This window comes from Coffea arabica, chromosome 7e (assembly GCF_036785885.1).
Source record: "Coffea arabica cultivar ET-39 chromosome 7e, Coffea Arabica ET-39 HiFi, whole genome shotgun sequence".
In the NCBI taxonomy this organism is placed as follows: Eukaryota; Viridiplantae; Streptophyta; class Magnoliopsida; order Gentianales; family Rubiaceae; genus Coffea; species Coffea arabica.
Window position 1 is genome coordinate 6,992,668 of NC_092323.1, and position 23,148 is coordinate 7,015,815.

The 23,148-nt window shown below is 36.4% G+C and overlaps 1 protein-coding gene and 1 long non-coding RNA gene across 2 annotated transcripts; both read right to left on the reverse strand.

The window, feature by feature from the left end:
- Nucleotides 1-6,771: 6,771 nt before the first annotated feature.
- Nucleotides 6,772-11,218, reverse strand: LOC140011042 (uncharacterized). Its single transcript, XM_072058919.1, has 2 exons — nt 8,451-11,218; nt 6,772-7,236 (listed from the first exon to the last, which is right to left on the reverse strand). The coding sequence occupies exons 1-2, from the start codon at nt 11,071-11,073 to the stop codon at nt 6,866-6,868; spliced, it is 2,994 nt and encodes a 997-aa protein (XP_071915020.1). The 5' UTR covers nt 11,074-11,218; the 3' UTR covers nt 6,772-6,865.
- An 8,547-nt stretch (nt 11,219-19,765) lies between these two features.
- Nucleotides 19,766-21,092, reverse strand: LOC140010920 (uncharacterized). The gene is made up of 2 exons (XR_011818118.1): nt 20,179-21,092; nt 19,766-20,007 (listed from the first exon to the last, which is right to left on the reverse strand). It is a non-coding gene; the product is annotated as an uncharacterized lncRNA (long non-coding RNA).
- Nucleotides 21,093-23,148: the final 2,056 nt, after the last annotated feature.

Below are 23,148 nucleotides of genomic sequence, written 5' to 3' on the forward strand. Positions count from 1 at the left end.
ATAGCTTCTAAAGAACAAGAAGGTGTCATTGATTACATAAATGGCAAGACATCAAGTTCATTGTCATACAGCAGTTCACGTCATGCAATATACATCAGATTATTTAGAATTTTTATATTTTTGACTTAATAGCAAAATACATCTTATGTTTTCGTTTTGGTTTCTATTAGCCATGAACAGATTTAGAAGGTTGATATGTTTCTGTGACTTGATTGATTCTGAATTATTATCTTTTATTAATATTTCATTCGACTTCTTTTCTTTTCACATTAACCTTTAAAGCCATTTATATTAAGTACCAAAATTGATGTTTTGGTAACGGGTTGGCCATTCTTTTGTTTACAAAAAATCAGCCAAGATTTGATCTTCTCTATTTTCAAGTTTTTGAATGTCATCATATTGTCGATTTTTTTTTTTTTACATTTCGAATTATTAATCACTGAATTAGATGTTTAAATTTACATTATAAGACTATTTTTTAATAACAATGTATTTAAGAAAAGTTATAATAGATTATACAATAAGTTTTGTATTTTATGAAAATATTTTTATGAACTACACTAAATAATTTATTATTTTTTAACAATTCCCATTCAACGAATGGGTACAAAACTAGTTGTAGTAGAAATTCAACCTTGTGGAATTAAAAGTCTTAAGAGTGTTGGTGATAAGAAGTGTGTTTTCTTTTCTTTTCGCATTTCTTTTTTTTTTCCCCGTTTGAAGGGAAGGCCACTCTTTGAATTAGTTTCATTTCACCTTCTTTCAACAGTTAAATTGGAGTGAAAATTGGACAATAGGATCAATAATCAATTGATATATACCATCTTCCCATGTCTTGATCTTGGTGCTACATAGTGTTTTTTTTTTTCATTTTTTTTCCCCTTAGATCGAGTTTAAAGACTTTGATGCATCTTGGCTCGTAAGTATAATTTTATATTATCATAATCCAATGAGTTTTTAGAAAAATCAGGTTCGAGGTTTGCTCCGATCGTCAACTAACCACTTCTTACGTACATTATTACCAAATGTATCCTCGAAAGAATTGATTGTATAAGATCAGTATTTTTGGAGTAGTTACCAAATAAATAAGATAAAGAAATGATATATATATATATATATATATATATATATATATATATATATATATATATATATATATGCAGATAACGTTTCAGTAATAGAAGGATTTGATTTATTAAACGATCACAAGAAAAATTAACGTTAGAGAGTGAAAATATCAAGGCAACTAACGAGGTTGATAATTCCATGTGTACTAGATTCATGATTCTCGCAAGACATATTGGAAAAGGACGAGAGGACCCTGATCGATCGAGGATGTTAAATAGAAGCTAGCAATCCCGAAAGAGAAGGCCTATAATGATGAGAAGCGTCTGTCAAATGAGCAAGGACGACTTGCCATATCAAAATCAGAAAGGCTTTGAACGCACGCAGGCAGTAGGAGGCAAGTCATCCTTGTTGGCGATGAAACCAGAGTCTCCTCCCCATTTTAGCCAACTCTTTCTACCAAAATGTTGATCCAATTAAGCCAGAAGTACGTCTTTTTTCTTAACGCAATTGATCGAATTGCTCAATATTCAAGACTGTACCCTAAGAAGACAATAAAAAAAATGCAGGGCTTACGTGAAGCACAAGAGACATAAACTAGTGGAGTACTACGTAACTTGAAGCTGCATGCCAAGCTACAGGTGAAGAGAGTGCTACTGCATGTAAGACCTCCCTTTCAAATGGGATTCCATGAAATTTTCTTGTGCTTCGATGATGAGTTCATTACAAGTTACATATATATATGTAGAGCTACAGAAAAGGAAGATGGGGGTCGACGATCTCGCAGTTTGAGCTCCCCTAACCGAGATTTTCCTCAATAATTATTATGCAATGAAAGAATATATTCTACCTGTGCTACAGGAGAGGAGGGTAGCTAGGGGCCCCGACTTATCTTCTTCAGTCTTCATGTCTTACAACTTGATACGATGGGAGAACAGAATTTCAACGTAAAGGTGCCCTTCACTTTCTTGCCTCTGCTGCCTCTCGTGAAACTTCAATGTTGGCAACTTGCCCGGAATCAATTTCCCTAACAAATCAAATGTTTAAGGGACTTTTTTTCCCTTTTTTTTTTGTTGGATTAAAGAGAAAAGTAAACATTATAAAGAGGAGTACATAGTAACGCCACTGACACAACATCTGCCAGGAGACTTAGAGTCAACATTAAAATTGTAATCAACTCCCCAATGTGCTAAGAATCAGCACAATCAATCAACTCCCCAAGTGTTTTTACAATAACATCCCTAAAAAAAAAAAAAAAATCCCCGAGTGCCAACTTTCACATTTGAGTGACATTTTTTCTTAATAAGAGGAAAAACTACACTGATAATCATATGCAAATTATTTGCAAATTCTTACAGCAAAAATTAAAAAAAAAACACTGAAAATGCAGAAATTTGTTAATATTATACATTCATGTGAGTCTTTGAGCCTTGACGATATTGCGTGTTAATATTATCCAGATTTTGGCTTTCAGATAATTTGTTCATTTTTTTTGTCAAAAATAAAAAACAAAAAAAGGAAAAAGCAAAATGTTAATAAGTTTGTTCTCATTTGCTATAGTTAAAAGATTAGACAACTGTTGTGGTTTTGGCGCGGTTGGTTCGAACTTTTCTTTCTTTCTCTTTTTTTTTTCTTTTGCATTAAATTGAACAAACTTTTTTTTTTCTATAAGGGCCTTGCTGTATGTTGTACACGAAATTAAGGAACTAAATTACTAGTTTTACTCAGTTTGTTTCGTTTATCCTTAGTTGGGATATTCCTAGATATCAAAGTGAGGAGTATTTTCAGTTGGAAATCCAAATTTTTTTTAACCCTCCCTACACCCTTTCCATCCTTGCCACTACTACAGCTACCCAAAATATGATCTTCTGATCGAGAACACCATTTCTTATCAAGATCGTTCTGAGTTCCCCTTGGTCTTCCTTGTACCATTCTAAGATGCATCTACATCTTAATGTATAATTAGCAACAGCCTTCAAGACTTCAATGGCTGATTGACAAAAGATTGAAAGCCTGCTGCTTTTGTTGCCCTGCTGGTCTTCTAAGCTGGCCAGAAAGGGTGTCTTGACAAAAATCATCAAGAAGCCAGAAAAAAGTTCGTCATCCCTTGGCATAGCACCTCATAAATTAGTACACAATGTCTGAATTTTCTTCAGGCCTTAGGAGAGGAGTACTAAAAGGCAACCAAAAAGTCATAAATATAACCGATGGTTACTTGATTCCTCGTCAGACGTACACAAGAGCAATAGAAGCTTTATTGATTTTCTCCGGGAAAACAGATCACATGTTTTTCATATTATTCGATTTGGAATGATATTCCATTAAGTCAGAGTTTGAGTCTTGCTGATCAAAATCATCGACTAAGGTATTTTTAAGGTTATGGACAAGAAAAAATACAGGCTAGTTTTTGCTTTGATGTTGTAGAACTAAACTTGTACGCTAGTTTTTCTTCAAGAAAGCCAATGAGATTAAAATGGCACTGCCTTTAGAGAGAGTAACTAAGTCCCAGGTTTCAGCATTGTCAAGGAGTGATCTACTGTTGTGACTAGAGCATATTTGTTTCTTAATTTAGAGAAAAACAAGTAATAACAAGGATTAATTCCATTTTGCATCCTTCAACTATACCCAAATTCTTTAAAAAAAAAAAAAAAAAAAGCCTATACCCGAATTCTTACTTTGATACCTGAACTTCAAATGGAATGCTTTAGTCTCTAAAGTATAAAATTTGTCACATTTTAGTTCAAAAGAAGAAAACCTATCCTATTTTATTTCTTTAAATACAAAGTCAGTCCACTTTAGTTCTTAAATTATAAAATCTGTACACTTAAATATAAAATTTGTTCCATTTCTCTCAACGATTTTGCTTAAGTGGGACAAATTTTATATTTTAGCGATCAAGTTTTTAATTTTAAAATTTAGGGACCAATGTGTACATCTCATGTACTTGAGAGGTGGGAAGTGAAACTAACCCAAAAAAATAATGATGCAATCATCATCTGGCAAGTTGGTCGTGAGTATGTGATGTAGCGTTCATATAAATATGGTAACCTGATTACAGCTAGTTCAGGAAGTCGCCCCAAAAAGAAAAGATGAACAAATTAATGAGCATGTGTTTGATAACTACAAGAATCTGATCCAAAGCGCAAAACAAAATTACAGGTAGAGAATGAAAAATTCCATATTTGAACTCAGCGCTCAAGAACTTTATATTCATCTTTAAAGAAAAAACTTTATATTCATCTATCCAAAACCTATAACATCAATGGATTCTTTTTCTCTTAGTCCAGGAGGGGGTTACCGAATCAGCTTGATGGAGGATGCCAGGTAGTAAAAATTCTGAAAGAGGATGCCAAGAATGACGAGGAAAGCCTGTCAAGGTAGCCCGGACGACTTGCCTGCAAATCCATTAATCAAGAATTTACACTTGTACATGGATGGATCTTGAAGGATGAAGAGGCAAGCCATCCTTGGCTACGAAACAGGAGTCTCATCCCCATTCCAGGCATTTCTTTCTATAAAATGTTAACCACGAATTATATCGAAAAGGTATACAAGTGCACTCTTGACTGATAACGATCCCGATAACTCAACGGAAAAGGGGTCTTGCGTGAAGAAAAAGAGACATTGGTCAAGTGGCCGCCAAGGCCAAACAGCATGAGGCTTCTTCACGTAAGACCTCCCTTTGGAATTATTGAGTTGGTCTTTTTCTTGTATGCTGATGATCGTCTGTTTCAAGTGTCTATTTATAGCAACAGAAAATGAAAGATGTGAGGCTTCGGAATTAGATGATGTGCAAGTTAGAGCTAGCCAAGTAACTTTCTTCACTATTATTTTCGTGAAGGAATATATTCTCTTCCTGTTTCAGGGGTGCAGAGGATCCCAACTTATCTAGTACCTCATGTTCGTACAGCTGAAAGATGATAGGAGAGCTAGCCGAATTTCAACGTAAAAGTCCCATTAATTCGCACGTTTTGTTGGCAACTTGCACCGAATCATTGCAATAAGTGCAATGAATTTCCTTTTCCATATCTGGTCAATGTTCAGTAGAATCATTGCAATTAGCGCATGGCTTGAAACCTGGGACCTCTTCAAAACCCGAGCAGCCAAATAAAAAGGGGGGGGGGGGGTGTAACTTAGTAATGTGTAACTTTTCTTCCTTCGGCTAGTTCACTTAGTAATGTGTAGGATCAAACCATGATATTATCTGCTGTCAAATTCCCAGCTATATAACTTCTCAATGTCCTGGACATATTACTGGCACTTGCAAAGTCACACTAAAGCTTTTCTTTTTCTTTTCTTTCTTTTTTTCAACTAAAGTTCATGTTAAGGGAGAATTTCAGTTGAAGAAAGAAAATTCAGCAAAGCAGTAGTGTTAACTCAGATGGCAAAGTCGTTCATTTATTTATTATTTCGGTGAAATGTCAGTCGTTTGTGAACTTTTTGGAGTTTGGACTGTTGAAACCAAGTTGGATTTGCAACGTTGTGCTTCTTTTTCTTTTTTTTTTTTCTTTTTTCTTTACACGCTTCGTTGAGATTATCAGATAAAATTCTCCTTAATTTGCTTTTTTAATTAGCTGGGTTGACTTTAGACTGTACCCAGTGGGTCTGAATGTTCACGTAAGTGCTGCTATATCTGTAGTCCTTTGCATAAATAAAACTGACAATAATACGAATCACGTCTGTTTTCTCTCTGCCTGCTTTATCCGTTTGGATTTTATCCTAACTTTAGGTGGGCTTGATTCGTATTAGATTGGAGTGATAATGAGATGTATTCGATATTCTGTACCGATAAAGAAGGTTATACTGCAACAATAGACACCTCAGCTGATCTCTCGTTTCTATTTCCCTAATTCATGCTTCTAGACGTCGTTGACTTATGGGGGCATCCTGTCCTGTCCAGTTAGTTTCCGGTTAAACCTTTCTGATTCTAGCTCAATCTTCATGCATTATTAAGTACGATTGCAGGTTGGAGAAAGTTCTATAACAAATTCTTAGTCATCAAGATGATTTTAACAATTCACTTGATAAAATCAAGAAAATTTTCTAAGATTTTAGATGGGGCAAAATAGCGGCTGTAAATGAAATTACCAAAAGTCCTTCAGGGTTAAAAAGCATTAGCCAAAACTTGGGGCCGGCTGCTACCAACTCCTGCCGCAGTGGATTTTGTGGTAACTATCAGTTCTAGGAACGCTGGTCCTGCGTGCCTTGCCTCAAATGACTCCTTCATATTGTTTTGAACCGTCATCAATAGTTTGATTCGCCAACCAACCCATTAATTGGGATCGTTCATGCCTGAATTCCAGACAGCCTCTATGCCTGTCGACATGCTTGCCAAGGTAGACGGAGATGGAATTCCTTCGAAGCACCGTATCAAAGAGTGTGACAGCATCATGCAGAGACAGCCGCGCGGAAAATGCGAGTGGAACAAATACCCAGCTTTAGCACTACTACATGCATTTGTCTCGATCAAAAGAGTAGAGATTTTACAGCAATCCAACTCTGGTACTGAATCTTCTAGTATTACAATTTTCAGTGCTTCTATCTACCTTTCTAATTCACAGCGTACAGAAGTAGAGCTAGTCAACTTTTAGCACTTGCTACTGAATAGTTTCTAGGACTTTTTAGACATTGTCAAGCATCTGCTTAGTCGCTATCCAGTTGGTATTGGCACAGTCCTATACATTCTAGAACAATACCGAGGCCAGATTCAAAACCGCAATGATTCTTCTTCTTCTTCTTTTTTTCTCTTTTTTTCCTTTTTAGTGATACACCAACACTGTATGTGCTATATACTACATTGCTAAGAACGGGCCCTGGATTTGTCTTTGAGCAATTCTACCACTCTTCTCATGGAGGGCCTGTTCATTGGAAGAGATGAAACGCACTGAAGGGCGACGTCTAAGACCGCCCTAATCTCTTCAAGCTCAGATGTTGATGGTTTCAACCTTGCATCTACAAGGTGATCCAAATAGTCAGCACAAATTTTGGCAGTATCGTTGGCTATTGGTTGTTCTGCAGATGACAATGCCACCTCCATTACCCACTGTACGATATCTTTATTCTCCCCAAAAGAGGGATCGATTGGCCGTTTACCAGTAATCAGTTCCAACAGAACCACACCAAAGCTGTATACATCACTCTTCTCTGTGATCTTCAGAGTGTATGCATATTCTGCAGAAACAAGAAGACAGCAAAAGCATGTTAGTTAGCCACCATGGCTTCAGACTCAAAAGATAATCACAGTCAGGGAAAGAACATTTTAAAAAAAAAAAAAATTTTTTGAGAGAATTAATATCACGATTACATTAATCGACAATCTAGCATTAATTTCTAACAATCTCCTTAATAACTAATATGCACCCCGAGGGCAAAGATGAAGTATGTCTACTTGATATGTTCCTTTTCCTTTCATTCCAAGCACAAGTAAACCTAAAAACAGCTTGAAACCTATAATCAGAGTATATAACTGGTCTTGCTCCCTTCAGTAGAAGTTCATGTCCAGCGAAGGAAAGCTAATAACAATAAAATGGCATTCGATAAATATAGTTCAACATACATTTTTATAATAAATAAAAAAAAATGGCTTTTAACCCAGTCACTCTAACTGGTTGGAGTTGAAGCCTTCAAGACAAAAGAAAGGAGGTTTGAGATAAACACACCAAATGAAAACTTGACTAAACCCCGGTCAAACTAAGCTCAGTGTCGCTACTAATTCAAGTAAAATCAACTTTCTTTCGGCAAGAATTGGTTCAAAGCCAATTCATATCTTCCACTTCAAAACAATGGGCTAAAGATGCTAGAATAAGACAATCTTCCCACCAATCTTAGTCATAGACTAGTTCCCTCATGCGATTTTCCAACTGGAGCAATTGTTTATGTGTAATCACGATTACGGGTGAATAGAGAATTTTTAATCTTTGTTTTTTGTATTATACAATTGTATCTTACTATTTGTTGTCCTTGGAACAGAAACTAGATATCTCCAAGCTCCTGTGTCTCTTTTTTTGGTCTTGCAGTCAAATTCGCTTTTGGCCACAGACAAGTACATGCAATATGATTTGAAGCGATGTCGCAACAAAGACAAAGTGACAAAACCATCCGTAAACATGAGGCAACTCTCAATTCCAATCAAATGGAGAACTCAAAGCCTAAAACTAGTCAAATTAAGAACTGAGAGCCTAACACCATATGCCGCTTGCTTGCTGGAACAAAATCAAGAATAGCCATCCCCACTCTACACCCATAATACCCTAGTAAAAACATAATTGCTGCAGGGGAAACTAAAAAGAATTACATTAAGCCAAATCTATCATATTAATGAATGAAACAATTGATAATTACTACAAATAAAAGGCCATAATATAGACAGAAAAGTTATGCCTCACCTGGAGCAATATAGCCGTAGGAGCCAGCAATCTGAGACATGAGTTGGCCGCCCTCCTCCATATTTTTATGCAGAGTTTTTGCCAAACCAAAATCAGCGACCTTTGGCCTGAATTCCTCATCCAACAATAAGTTGTTAGACTTCACATCCCTATGAACAATTGCGGGTACGCAATCATGGTGCAAATAGGCCAGCCCTTGAGCAGCCCCAATTGCAATCTTGAACCTCGTATGCCAATCCAACAATACCCCACCTTTCTCTCCGTGTAGTACATCCCCCAAGCTCCCATTCTCCATGTAATCGTACACTAATATCCTAAAGTTGTCTCCAGAGCAACTGAACAACAACTTCACTATGCAACCATGCTTGATTCTGCCCAAAGTCTCCACCTCTGATTGGAACACCTCTTCAGATTCTGGTCCACGATTAGCATCCCAGAGTCTCTTGACTGCGACTGTCGGCCCGTTCTTCAACATGACACGATAAACTTGGCCCGACCCGCCTGTTGCAATGAGATTATCTTGACTCAGAAAGGCAACAATATCTTCCTCGTTGAACCACAGTCGCTGAAATGCAGTCATTTTCCATGATTTTTTGCCCCGACCTGCAAATAAATTTAGCTTCTTTGACTTGATCAATAGCCATAGAAATGATACGACGAGTATTCCTGACAAGGCTGATAAAATTCCCACCAAAACCAAGCTTATGGGTCTTCTTTTCTGGCATGAAGGGAGAGGTTTAAGATCAGGACTGCACAAATCCGAATTGCCCACTAAGCTTGAAATGAAAATTTCATTGTCGAATGCACTAGGTACTCTGCCCTGAAGCCTATTATTTGATAAATTGAACATATTGAGCTTGAGTTTTGACAAATCCGATGGAATCTCACCAGAAAGTAAATTCTCGGAAAGATCTAAGTATGTCAAATCAGGCAACTCCCCGAGCTCAGCTGGAATTGTACCAGAAAATTGATTGCCAGATAAGTTCAATTCTGTTAAATCAGTCCAAGTGGTAACAGAGGTCGGGATTTCACCTGTGATTGAGTTTTCTTGGACATCAAGCTTGAGTAACTTGTTCAATTTGGTCATGCACGAGGGCAGTTTGCCTGAGAACCGGTTGCTGCTAATGTCTATAATTTGAAGCTGTTCCAACTCGCATATTCCCTCCGGCAACTGGCCAGAAAAGCTGTTGCCCGATATCAAAAATCCTGTTAGATTACGGGCATTTGAAACCGTAGGAGGAATTTCACCCTCTAGTCTATTGTTTCGGAGTTCAAAAATCGTAAGCCCAGGAAAACTCCAGAAACTAGGAGGTACAACTCCAGACAGCTCATTACTGAAAATCCGGACGTACGTTAACGAACTGCACTCACCATACGACTCAGGGATTGGACCAGAAAAGTTATTGTTAAACAAAACTAATCTGTCTAGCTGCTTCTTGAAACAAAGATTTGGAGGCAAAGGCCCTTCTAGAAAATTCCCAGATACATCAAAATCTTCCAAGCCTGAATTCCTTCCCAAATTAACCGGTAAATTGCCGGATAATCTGTTATTAAAGAGCTTGAGCTGATAAAGATAAGGATTTAGAGCTAAATTTTCTGGGATTTGGCCTTCCAAATTGTTGTCATTGAGATTGAAGGATTGCAGAGCTAAACCGGTTAGACTTTCTGGTATTCTTCCGGTGAGATTGTTCGATGAAGCATCGAAATTATATAGAGAAGTCAGGTTCGAAAATGTATCTGGAATTTCACCGGAGAGTTGGTTTGAATAGAGCTCTATCTGTTCGACAGCAATTAGTCCTCCGATACTTTCTGGGATCTTTCCAGTGAGGTTGTTGACGGAGAGGTCGAGGTTTTTAAGAGATTTGAGGTTTCCAATTGATTCTGGGATTGAACCAATTATATTTGAAAATGGAAACCAGAGATTTTCGAGTTTGGTGAGGCGGCCTATGTCGGCCGGAAGTGGGCTTGGGCCGAAATTGTTGGCAGCGATTTCTAGACGAGTTAACTCGGTGAGATTGGTTAAGAAATCCGGGATAGACCCGTTGAGTAAGTTGGAGAGAAGACGGAGCACCTGAAGGTTGGGTAAGCGGGAACCGTAACTCGCCGGAATCTCACCGGAGAAATTGTTAGCTGACAGGTCGAAGGTGGTGAGGTTGAGGAACTGAGTTTGAAGCTCCGGCAGCCCGCCAACGAACAAGTTGGAGGACAGATTGAGGAATTGCAGGTGGGAGCAGAGAGTGAGCGCTTCAGGTGAGAGGGTTCCGTTGAAGTAGTTACCGGAAAGGTCCAGAAAGCGGAGAGTCTGAATCCGGCAAAAGTCCGCCGGAAAATAGCCTGAGATGCTGAGGCTGGAGAGATTAACGGAAACGACATCGTTAGTTTGGTTGTCACAACCAATGCCAGTCCAGTTGCAGGGAGCATTGGGTGCGGACTGCTGCCAATCAGCGAGAAGACCACTGGGGTCTTGCAGTTCATTGGCCTTGACTCGAAGCAAAACGACGACGTCCCTGTTCGATGAACTGGTACCAGGAATTATCAGAGCAATGCAGAAAAGCAGTTTGATGAGATAGAGATAGAGGGGCAGAGGTCTGCAGGTAAAGCTAAAGCACATAGTACCGGTCATTTTCTTCTGTTAATTAAACTACCACCCCACAAACCGCAACTACTAGAATGTATAATGCAATCTATCTAAAGAAAATTGAGTTTGAGGAAATGATGGGCTAATTCGATGATGAAATCGTGAAAATGAGAATTATTCATGATTTGTATTTAGCCATTGGATTTGAAAGACGGCAGCAGGCAACTGGCAAGTAGTGCATGGCCATGGACAGAGTAACACGTGCAGGCAGATTGGGAGAACCGCTGGAAGGGGGTGGAGGTAGTGAGCTAATTAGTCTACTCATTCTTGACTTAGGATTCTTAATTTATGGTGAATCTTGATAGACTAAGGTCAAAATATCTTGATAGACTACATCGATACTTGTATTCTGTTCACATGTGAAGGGCTGGTCATAGATGGCATTTAGTGTACTAAAAATTTCCATGTGGAGATGAGAAAGTTAGCAATAATATGATAAAATCGACAATGATTGTCAAAGTAGGTCTCAACGAGTCGAGTCCGATCGAATTTTAATTTAATTGAATTGAGTCTCAATTTCATTTTATTAAATTCGATTAGAATTTAGTGTAAAACTTGAGCTCGACATCAAATTCGCTTGAACTAGTTTGCAGGATTCACAATGATTATCATTTTTTTTTTGGAAGCAAATGATTGTCAAAGATTGGTGGGAGTGAATTAGGCGGATTAAAACTGAAAGGTAAGGAAATGAATTTTTCCAGAAACACATTATTCATTATTTGGTCATAGACGGAAGATTGATGGTTTTATATGCCTTTGTAGATAGTGTAGAACATAAGAGGGGCATGTCTCATGTTTACAAATTACAACTGCTGAGAAGAAGATTGCCCTTTGGGAATACCATTGCTTGTTTGGGGTGGATATCAACCACTGAGCTTGGCTCAGTGGCCACCAAGGAGGAAAAAAACCTCATCTGTTTGGATTATAAGTGGGGATTCAAATCACACATGCAATAAAAAAAAATCAAAAGTGGTGTCAAATCACCCTTTTGGTCTAGTCTCTAACACAAGTCTGTTTAGATTTTCCTGAAAAAAAAATTTAGGATGGATATCTTTATTATATTTGGATCATCCATGAACCATGGCCCCGTTTGATAAATGAGTATTTAGATATTTGTCTAAAATTTTACCTTCTTGTAGTAGTTGTATGAATAATTTGTAAGATAAAAATTTTTTTTTTAATTTTCTCTCTCTCCCTCTTCCCCCTCTCCCATGCTACTATCCCCTTCCCCCGACGCGATCTGATCTCACGACTAGATTGAGCAAAGGGGGATAGAGAGGGAGAGGGGAGGAGAAAGGTAGTGGGGGAGGAAGAGGAGCGGAGATAGGTGGCAGACGAGAGGAACGGAGAAGGAGGGAAGAGGAGAAAAAAAAAAAAGGTGGTCGTCTGGCTGGCGGCAAAGGTGGTGGTGGGTTGAGGTGGAAGAAAGAAGAAAAAAAATTTTTAATTGTTTTGGGCATTTTGAATTGTATAGTTTAAAATTTTTGAAAATTTTTTTAAGATTCTTGTAATTAAAATTATTAAAAAAATTGATGTGAGACAAATTTAGCAAAAACTCGCTTTGCCAATCAGGCCCATATTTCACCATGTAACGATGATTTCCTTCTCCATGATTTACTTGTATTTTCTTGTGTCTTAGAAAGTCTTAGGCCTTGTTTGGATTGCGATTTTCCGTCGGAAAATTACGTCGTTTTTCGTGATCACATTTTCCTATTACCTTTTTCCCTCACATACATCAAATCGCTACAGTATTTTTTCCATGAAAAATCATGAAAAATGCAATCCAAACACAACCTTATCCTTTTACTACCGGTTGGCTACCTTTCACAACCACTGTCGTTGTGCGTACAGGGATTACTCGTGTATTGAGTGTGATGCCTTTGGAGTCTTCGCCCATGCCTGAAAAACAAACGAGTAAAGCAGTCAAAAAGGTTCTCAAGCGGTCAGACAATGCAGTTGGCCGAAATTGGTGACCAATATATAAATGCAAGGGTCCATCATTTCTTTTCAGTTGATTTGTATTGTTCTTCGGAGGGTCCATCAACTCTATGATTTTTTTTTTCTGAGGTGCTTATCAACTCAATGATCTCAATTCAAGACAAAAGGATAAGTTAACAATAATCGAAGACTCGGGGATTTGAAGGTATGCGAGTGTGGAATTATTCCAGAAGCAAAGATAATAAATACATGGCTAATTATTTTAGTGCGGAGGGTCAAAAAAATCTACAAGTTGATGCAAGCAAAAGGGGTGCAAACGGATGTTGTTGCAAGCGAAAGGTGTTTGCATCCCTTAATTATGAGATTTCGGATTCAAAATTTATGGGAATGAAAAGGACAATGTTAAGAAAATTTCTCCTGCAAGAGACCCGACTCGAGTCGAACAAAATTAATCACAGCTCGTGAAACGGACACAGATACCTATGAATTATAAAAAAAAAAAAATCTACAAATCCCAATAGTAAGGGCGCGGCGAATGGTAACTCATTTTCTACATTGCTGAATTTAACACGAGTGTGGGACACTAAATTCATAATCGAATCTTTGACTGTGAGCTGTAAACTATGAAGGACAGCTTCTAGGAATTGAATTGTGTTCGAAATTTGGGAAAAAAGATGTACAGTCGCTTCAATTCGAAGCAAAGTAGTAGTCAGCAAGCAGCAGTCCAGCCACTAGTGGAAAATCGTATCGTATTGTATCACTTTTTCTCTGGGAATGTTTACATGAAAGAATTGATGCGTGCGTAAGGATTGGAATTTATTAAGATGGAAGAGATCGTGCGAAGGAAGCATAGAATATAAAAGTTCGGCTTAGTTGGTTCTCGTTCTGTTTCTTTTTGGTAGTTATGGGATTCTTTTAGCAAGTCTCTGAGATTCTAAGTGGATTGGTTGGATGCCGGTTCTAGAATTAATAGATTTACCCCTCAGTTTTAGTTACATAACTTGTACTCAGCTGAATGTTCTTTCAATGGGAAAAAAAAAAAGAAGGTTTGATATTACTAGCAAATTAAAAGTGCTTCGTAGCCTTGACCAGGGAAGAGCTAATAGTAGTGGCTCCCTCATAGTAAAATTTCTCTAAGCAACTCCTCAAATTTTGGTGTTTGGAGACTTGGAAATAAAAGTTCAACAGATTACAGAACATGATAGGACATCCCTTATAAAGTAGTAGTATATAAATTCTTTCTTGCCCTAGATTAGATTTCCGCTCTCGTTTAGAAATATGCAAATGCTTGAGACGGTACTTTGCAGTCAAGAAACAATAGAAAACAATAATTGGCTTTATTAAAACTAAGTATTACTTTATTTTGTTTTGTTGCCCTCGTGCTTTCCCATTTTGCTTTTGCTTTTTCTGTTCTCTTCTTTAGCTCCATTTCAATGTTGTAGGGTCCCATAATTATGGCTGTTCCATAATAGCGTACTCAGAAGTCAAAATTCTGTTCATACAAATGGGAAATGCTAGGACCGCAAACTTGAAATTAAAAGGATCAGCCAATCACAATTGCCAAGTGCCTCGGGGCTGGGGACTACTTGCTTGACGTTTTGTCATGATAGTAGTATAAAACTGAACCACTGAGCTTTTGGCTGTAAGCCAAAACCACTAAGCTTTTGGTCGTAAGTCGGTTCGAACTTCACCGGCGGTGAAAAAACTTAAATTTGGCGTCAGATCATATTTTTTATCTAGCCAGATTTATATACCTACCTGTTAATCTCTTATACAGTCTCGTTAAACTTTTATTCTCTATAAAATAGGATAGATCAGAATCATCAGATTATACAATATTATTATTGCTGGAAAAAAAAAATAGTGAGTGTGTTTGGATTGTAAGTTATTTGAAATATTTTTACTGTAGCACTTTTTGTGATGTGATGTATGTGAGATAAAAAGGTAATTGGGAAGATAAAAAGGTGTATTGAAAATTGTAATGGTGATGTCAGCAAATATATTTGGCCAAATAATTGGCTGTCCAAACACACTCAGTATAAAACTGTGTCGTTCAAAAAGTATACATGCAAACGAAAGATGATGACGGTCCGTGTCATGCTCATGTATAGATCAACAACTAATTTTAACTTTTATTATTTTCTCTTTTTTTTGGTCCCCCCTTTTTTTTCTTTTTCTAATTTACTAGCAACCAATTTTATATCTGAGATAGTGGGACAGAGAGTAAACTTTAAGGGCATTAGCTAGGATTTTTCGATGCCTAGCTTTCTAGGAGTACTCAGAGAATTCATTCACCGTATGCCAGTGGATAACTTCTCAGTCTCCATTCAAGCATCTAGTATATCTTGTTCTCTTCCTTTGTTTGACTTGATTTAAATTGAAACGAAATTATTAGGAAGTCCAATTCAAAGACCAATTAATTCTTCGTTAATAATGTCGCGCGTTGATGGTAACATATGTTCAGTTTCTGGAAAATGCTCCAATAAACTATTACCACTTGGAATGAATTTGAATGGCTGGTACGCCCGAAAGAGATATACGCAGGGAGGAACGTTGTTTGGACTTGTACAACTTTCAAGCAGTCTTCAACACTTGAGTCAGTACTGAAATATAACAAAGAATAATTGAAATTCAAAAAGATGACAATAATTAGAAAAGCGTAGAATGAATAAACTAAACTTGGTGCTCATATATATATATTTTTTAAGTAGTTAAAGTAGAGAATGTAGTGGACTTCTTGCCAAGTTTGCTTACTAAAACTTCACGGCCTTGGCCCGCACCAAAATACAAGGGTCCAACGGGCTTGAAGTATGCTTTCCCCGAGAGAGAGAGAGAGAGAGAGGGGCAAGAACGGCTGCTTCCTGCAACCAACCGTGTCTGTATAAAGTTACATTTTGTATAAAATCCGCCGGGACAGTTTTTTTTTTTTTTTAATTTATTTTATGTGGCGGAATGCACAAACTAACTGGGGGTGCAAGAGCCAAGATGGAATATCACGAATACTGGAGATGGATAGCTTCGGGTTTCTGTGTTCTGCGAGAATTTGATAAACAAATTTTAAGAGGAAGCTGTCTGCAAAGTGAGGAACGGACAAAGCAACTCAAAGTCAACGTCGCCGTGAAGCAAAAGTTGTTCTACTAAAGAACCCGACGATCTTCCCATTTGTACTAATTTTACGCTTTTCAGCTCCCCAGAGGGCAAAGGCGAACGCCCCAACATGTGTTCTAAATTCTAATCTACTACTCCCAGTAGCGATTGATGCTCACCACCAGTTTTTGCTATCTTTCTAAACATGGATAGACCGTCCAAGTAACTCGAAAAACCTGATCCTCTCTCTTGTAACGTAATCAATGGCTTCTTGATGAATTTACTGATACTTTGAAGAAGCGTGCATGGGAATCTGTATATATCAAATGTTCTTCATTCGAAAAAATATAAGGACTGACATTCTTTCGAGTGTATAAGATGGTGCGGTTAGGCAAGAGAACACGTTCAGATGGTCAAAAGTGTTTGGTGCAGTGGGTGAGGTAAATCTTGATTAGCACGAACTTCAATAATCAAATGATCAACCGCACCTGATTAATTTTTGGTGGTTCAGTTTGGAATTCAATTTGGAACCACACAGTATCATACGTTTTTACGCTCAGCACTAGCCACCAAACAAGATGATGCATCAGTTTTATAACTCATTCACGATCGTGGATTTCCTATATTTGTTTTGCAAAAGGATTGGAAATTTAATAACAGCATCAATGGAACAAATGATGGGTTAGGTCTGACGGCGATTGGGGGTGAGAGAAAGGGTTGGTTGTTCCTTGAACAGTTGTTTAAAAGGATATGTATCATCTGATTGATGAGTCGTCATAATAATAAGACAATTCGCGGTTCGCATACTTATTAAGTATGAATTTTTGCTAATTTAGGAATAAAAAATTGATCCATCTACGTGAGTTCATGAGCCAACAAATAAAATAAAGGATTTTTATCTTCGAAACCCATTGCATTGCTCTTACAATCATATGATTTTATTATCTAATTTTGCAAAATTCAATACTGGTTTTAGAGTTTGTAAAATTATAATTAAATCATTAGTGCAATTCTGGAGATGTAAGTACATAATATATAAACTAAGAGATACTTTATACTTCATGAATTTAGTTTGATGATTTTGTTTTTAAAATTTTTAGCCAAAAAAGAAAAATAAATTCTTGGAATGACTTGAAATTTTATCTGTTAGCATATAATGCTAGAAATTAAATATTTAATGTGAAGAGCTTTACTCTTCTTTTTTTTTTTTTTGGTAAAATTGCATTTTCAAATTTTGTTTGCATATATTTTCATGAATAATAAAATTTTAAGTACATAAAATATTGATTTTTTATATCATAACTTTCAAAACGATTCAAGGAGGGATACCAATCTTAAGAATGTTGTTTCTAATGGATATTGAGATTGAGGACGACAAAAACACCAGAATTTGCGCTCAGAAATTTAAGTTGGGCATGGTCCAGTACTAGGAAAATGCGCAGTCGCCACTGGTCAAATCCATACCCCAATTCAAAGCGTCTGGGCATCTTCTTCATTTTTGGGCCCATATTAAGTTAACCGCAAAAAAAAAATTTTTAATTATTATAAAGACGAGAGAACACGACGCGATGTTATTATAAGCAAGACTCCAAGGCTCTGATATCTGATCCACTCGTCCACATGCCGTTGCAGCACCGTCACTGATCGCCTGTCGTCTGCTACTAAAAATGCATGTTACGGTAACAGCTCTTTTCTGTTTCTTTTTCTGGGTTACTCAATTAGGTGTAATCTTTTCTCATTATGTGGTATAGATCCCTGACTCTCAGAAAAACTTGCGGGTGTAATGATGGGGTGATCAGGGTCCGATACCCGACCCATCATCGTAGTATGACCAAGAACTATGGTCTAATCCGATGTGGGGAAAATATAGGATTAGTTGAACTGAAACCGACCTAGTTAAGCTTCTAATCTGGCATTTTTCCTGCTTACAAGCCAGAGATGAAAGGACGACAGTTGTGCTTCAGAAACTAGTCCTGTTTAAAACAATTCTCCTCACAACAACCAAGACATTTACAACATTCCGTTTCCACCTGACATGTCCTCCATTCCCTGCCTTGGAAATGCAGAAAGCCAAAGCTAGCAGGGCTGGCAGCAGGAAAAAGTTCCAAATTGAATGGTCTCGGCCACATTATTTGACATTTGTCCCTAATGATGCTAACTAGTTAAAGAACCAATAATTGATCTTCCCTCCCCTGGACTTGTTTTCCACATTCAACAAATTATCGGAATCTATTCAGCAAAGCATTTGATCATGCTGCTTTTTTTTTTCTTTTTTCTTTTTTCTTTTTAAGGAAACAGACTCATGCATGCATTACGGTTTTCAATGGGATCAAAGGAAAATTTTGTCCTGTCGTTGACCTAAGAGTAATTATGAGGTTCTTATCTAAAGTTACTTCGTGAATGTTGCACCCGTATTCCTACCACTCCACCACGTAAGACTGCAGTTGAAGCTTGAGAATATACAGATCATGAAGCAACACATACAATGTAATACACTTTTCTTGGTTTAGAATGCGAAAAGGCAGTGATGGATTAATATTTATTAGTTGCTATTTCCTAATAAACATGGGAAACATAAGTTTGTGATGACAGCATTTTAGTTGACACCGGAAACGACATCAGTGAACATTTTTCCTGAGCATGCCATTTTAGTGGCGTTTGACCCACATACATATTAACTTTTAGATTTTTTTTCCCTATTTGAGTTGCAAGTTTAATGTAAAAGATTAAAGATTGTCGTGTGCCCCGGATTAAGTTGAACCAGACGCGGGTTGCCCAAAAAATCTGCGGAAGAATAGCTTCGAATTTGTTATGAACTAACAAAACACGAAATTCATTTGCATGTTTGTTCTGTCCCAGGACAGATAAAGAACACTACCTCATTACTCGCTATTATATTGGCTTCAGTAGTAAAGGTACTAGGTCTTGGTATTCCGAGTGATGACACGGGTAATAATCTGAGAAGTTCAACACAAGTACATGAACACGCAGGAAAACTTTTACTTCGCAAATGTATAAACCTTTGAAAGAAGTTCTTAATACATGTCTCGTCATGTCTTAAGAATACGCATTTCTTTATATGCTAACTCTAGCTTATAGCAAGTAAACTCTTATATCTGAATCTTTCGAAGACAAAATGTTGATATGCAAAACAAAATTGCAAATTTACAGAAACCAAGGGGATTAAGCTCCTACAGCAGGCGAATAAAGGACGCATCATGATTTTGTGATTGTCGAGAATCACTTTAATTCTAGTAAAAGCAAGGAATGTATTTCCTCAAAAAAAAAAAAAAAAAAAAAAGGTATCCATTTGATTATGTGCTTCTATGTGAAACAATATTCCTTCTTGATGAATATGATATGAAGCATGAAGAGAGAGAGAGGATTTCACAAGCAATCATGAATTTCGATAAACATTAACAATTAAACAAATTTTTGCCCCACGATCTCCTTGCAGTAATAGAGAAAAGCCCTGAAACCAGCGCATGGCCTAACGGAAGAATGGAAAAAGTATTTCTCATAAGCTCAAAAAAAAAAAAAAAAAAAAAAAAGAATAAGGTTGTCAAGTACTCCCATGTCAAACTTATAACACGGCATTTCCAGATTTCCCGATTAAGTGGAAAAAAAAAAATGGATGACAAAAATCCTGTGCTTGCCCTAATACCTATCTTTGTATAGAATTAGATGCTTAAACGTTCAGCGGGAAAATAACAATACTACTAAACTAAAAACATATGCGACGTAAAAACTATAGAATGCACAGGCCATATAACCGAATTAAGATGAAGGTGATATTTCTCTTTTCAATTTTCTTTTTTGTCAGAGTAAACGGTAAGCTTTGAGGTTGCTGTTCTACAACTGTATTTTCGATCTTTTGTTGTCAGTGTCCTCGCCCTGTCACGATACGTATCATGAAAATCACAAGCAGAAAAGCAAACATTAAAAGATTGGCAGTTAAAAGCAAACCCTATACATAATTACATACTAAAATGGCAGATTCAGAACTACAAGTCTACGAAATAAAATTCCATTAATATAATATACCAGAAAAACAAGTAAGAATACCGTATATAGTGTTGATATTCTTATAGGAGTCTATCTTTGTGGGAATATCCACTACTCAGTACGATCTGTTGCATAACCAATGATCGAAAATATCATGATACTCAGACAAAGCAAAGACTCTCAAGAATATTAATTTTCTTTGAACTTAAAAAAACTGAATGGAACTAGGGGAGTAATATATTTGTGCATCTGATCAATAAAATAAAATGACGATAACATGAAGGAAGTAAGAGAGTATTGTAAGTAAATTAATTAAGAAAAGAAACCCAAAACAGTATTGCCTGGCTCCGTTCTGTCTGCCTCTTTCTTTAGCTTGGGAGGTTGCAGAGGCCTTATAACAACAAAGAGCCCCCTACTAGAACTGATGAAGAACCCTTCTTGGACTTGTTGATGAGTTTTCCCCACCAACTTGAACGTCCTCGACCACCAGAAGAGAACTTTGCTAAACGTTTTAGTGGTAGTACTACCAGTTGTAAATCCTTCTTTTTCTTGAACCAGTGCAACAAGTTGGCTTCTGGGATTAGTAATAATATTAGAAGTAAACAAGTAAATGGTTGTGAAGCGAAATTTTCATCTTCTTCAACCATCTTTGCATAATTATTTAAAATGCAACCACCAACCACCCTCCCTCTTCTTCTTCTTCTTCTTCTTCTTCTTCTTCTTCTTCTTCTTCTACTGTTACACAAACCCCTCTTTTCTTATTTCTGTTTGTGGCCAACAGCGGGATTTGATATACATCACGCAAAAGGATACATATGTGTATCCTTGGAGAAAGAAGAGAGAGAAATGGAGAGTTGAGACTTGAGAGTAGAGAGGGGAAGCTATGGGATGGTGAAAAAGAGAGTGGCTGAGAGCTGAAGGAGGGAGGGCAGAGAGAAGGGAGGGTTCTTAAAAGAAGGGTCCCAGCCCCGGAAGAGGAATAGACATTTTGTCCATGCGACTTGTTCTATTTCACGCTTCTTGTTTTGCCTTCCGGGTCGGCCAGTTGAATTCCCTTTCAAGTTTTGTCCACTCGCATATGCAGTACAAATCCGTGACCGACTCCTGCCAGGCACTTTTGGGAATTTTTTGCAATTTCTATTTTAAAAAATATTCAAAATATCTCTAATATTTTGTTAAATAAATATATTTTGTTTTTTATTTTTAAAATATTAACTTTACGTTTCTTATAAATTTAAGTTAGAAAATTTTAGTTTAACCTAAGTTTTTGCCCATTTTTTAGTCAGAAATCATCATGTGACATATATTCAATATTTTTTATGTATAAAAGAGTTAGATTTTACCTTATTAGTTACAAAAATGAATATGAATTAAATTAGATCTCACTTTTTGGAGAAAAAATAAACATAGATTAGGTCAAATTTTACTTTTCAAGGGGTAAAAAAAATATGAATAAAGCAATTTATTTAAATATAAATAATATTTAATCATTTTATCGTTAAAAAAGTGACTATATGTGAGTCATGTGATGAATTTAGAATAAAAAAATGATATAAACTTATATTCAAATTAAATTTTATAGTCTTGATTTTATAAGAAACGTAAAATCGCCTTTTTAAGTAAAGAATGAAAATTTTTATTTGATAAAATGTGATGGAAACGATTTTTCCTTTATGTTTTAAGGAATTATTGTTGTTATTATTGGAGGTTGGTGATGTAATATGGTACACTTGAAGGTTTGTAAAAAAGCGGCGAGTGGGATTGATAAGTACGCGCGAAGGAAACGAGTAGGAGAAGAAAAGGTACATGGAAGGCCGGTGATGGGCCCTTTTCAACTTTCATATTGGTCCGTATTCTAGTGAATGGGCGAGACGCAAATTCTCGCCTTCGTGGTCTCATTCAACCAATCGATCATAATATCATCTGCTCATTATTCTTCCTTGTCCCTCTTCAACACTTCTGGACTCGAAACTTTTTAGTACTACAAGATGCTAAAGCTGAATGAAGCTGGAGTTTCATGCTACTCTCCATTCCTTCCGTATGTATTAGCTATTTTTTAGAGTGTTTTTGAAAAAAATACTGTAGCAGTGTATATGAAATTTTTTTTGAAATATTTGAAATATTGTATGAATGAGATGTTTTTTGAGTTATTATGTATTATTGTAGTATTGTATTTAAAAAACTTATTTTTGAAAAAATGGTCAATCCAAACGGAGTGTCTAAAAGGTACTCTGGGATATAGTTTCGATTTTCATCATATTCCAAAATTGTTTCTGGGATATAGTTTCGATTTTCATCACATTCCAAAATTGAGCTTAACGCTATTTCCTCCAAAGTTTCACAAATGATATCATATTAGAGTAGTTTTTATTTAGTTATATTGAGTTGCAAGCCCTTCCCTTTCTATTTTGTAAGGTTTGGAGTTTTCTCTTAAATTTAAAAAATTTATAATTAACATAATAAAAAAAGAAATATAATTTGCACTCCATTTTTTATTATTGGCTCTTCTAGCATTTGTTTTATCATATAGTCTATTAAAAGAAAACTATATGATTAAAATGATAGTAAGAATGTAATTAATAAAAATGAAAGTGCAAATAACATTTCTCTTAAAAAAAAAGAAGCTATAGTAAGGGTACATTTGATAAAATTGAAATTTGAAAACTAAAATCTGAGTCCATTAAATTGTTGACTCGTTAAGTATTAAATTTTGATATGTTTGAATATATATATTAAATGAGTATATCTTATATACACTGACAATGTATGCACTATCACCGTTTGATTCATAACATGTGCGAAAAGTTGAATTTCAAATTTAAATTTTGCATAGTTGTCATTCATCCAACGATGACAGTGTAGGAAAGATTAATCCATATTTAAATTACATGATAAGTGATATCACTGGTCACTTTTTTTTGGAGTAAGTTTTGTTTAGAAAATTCAGTATCATTTAATTAATTTAGATGTTCTATTTTAGTTATTAATGTATATGAACATGTTAACATCTGAACTCATTAAACTTAAATG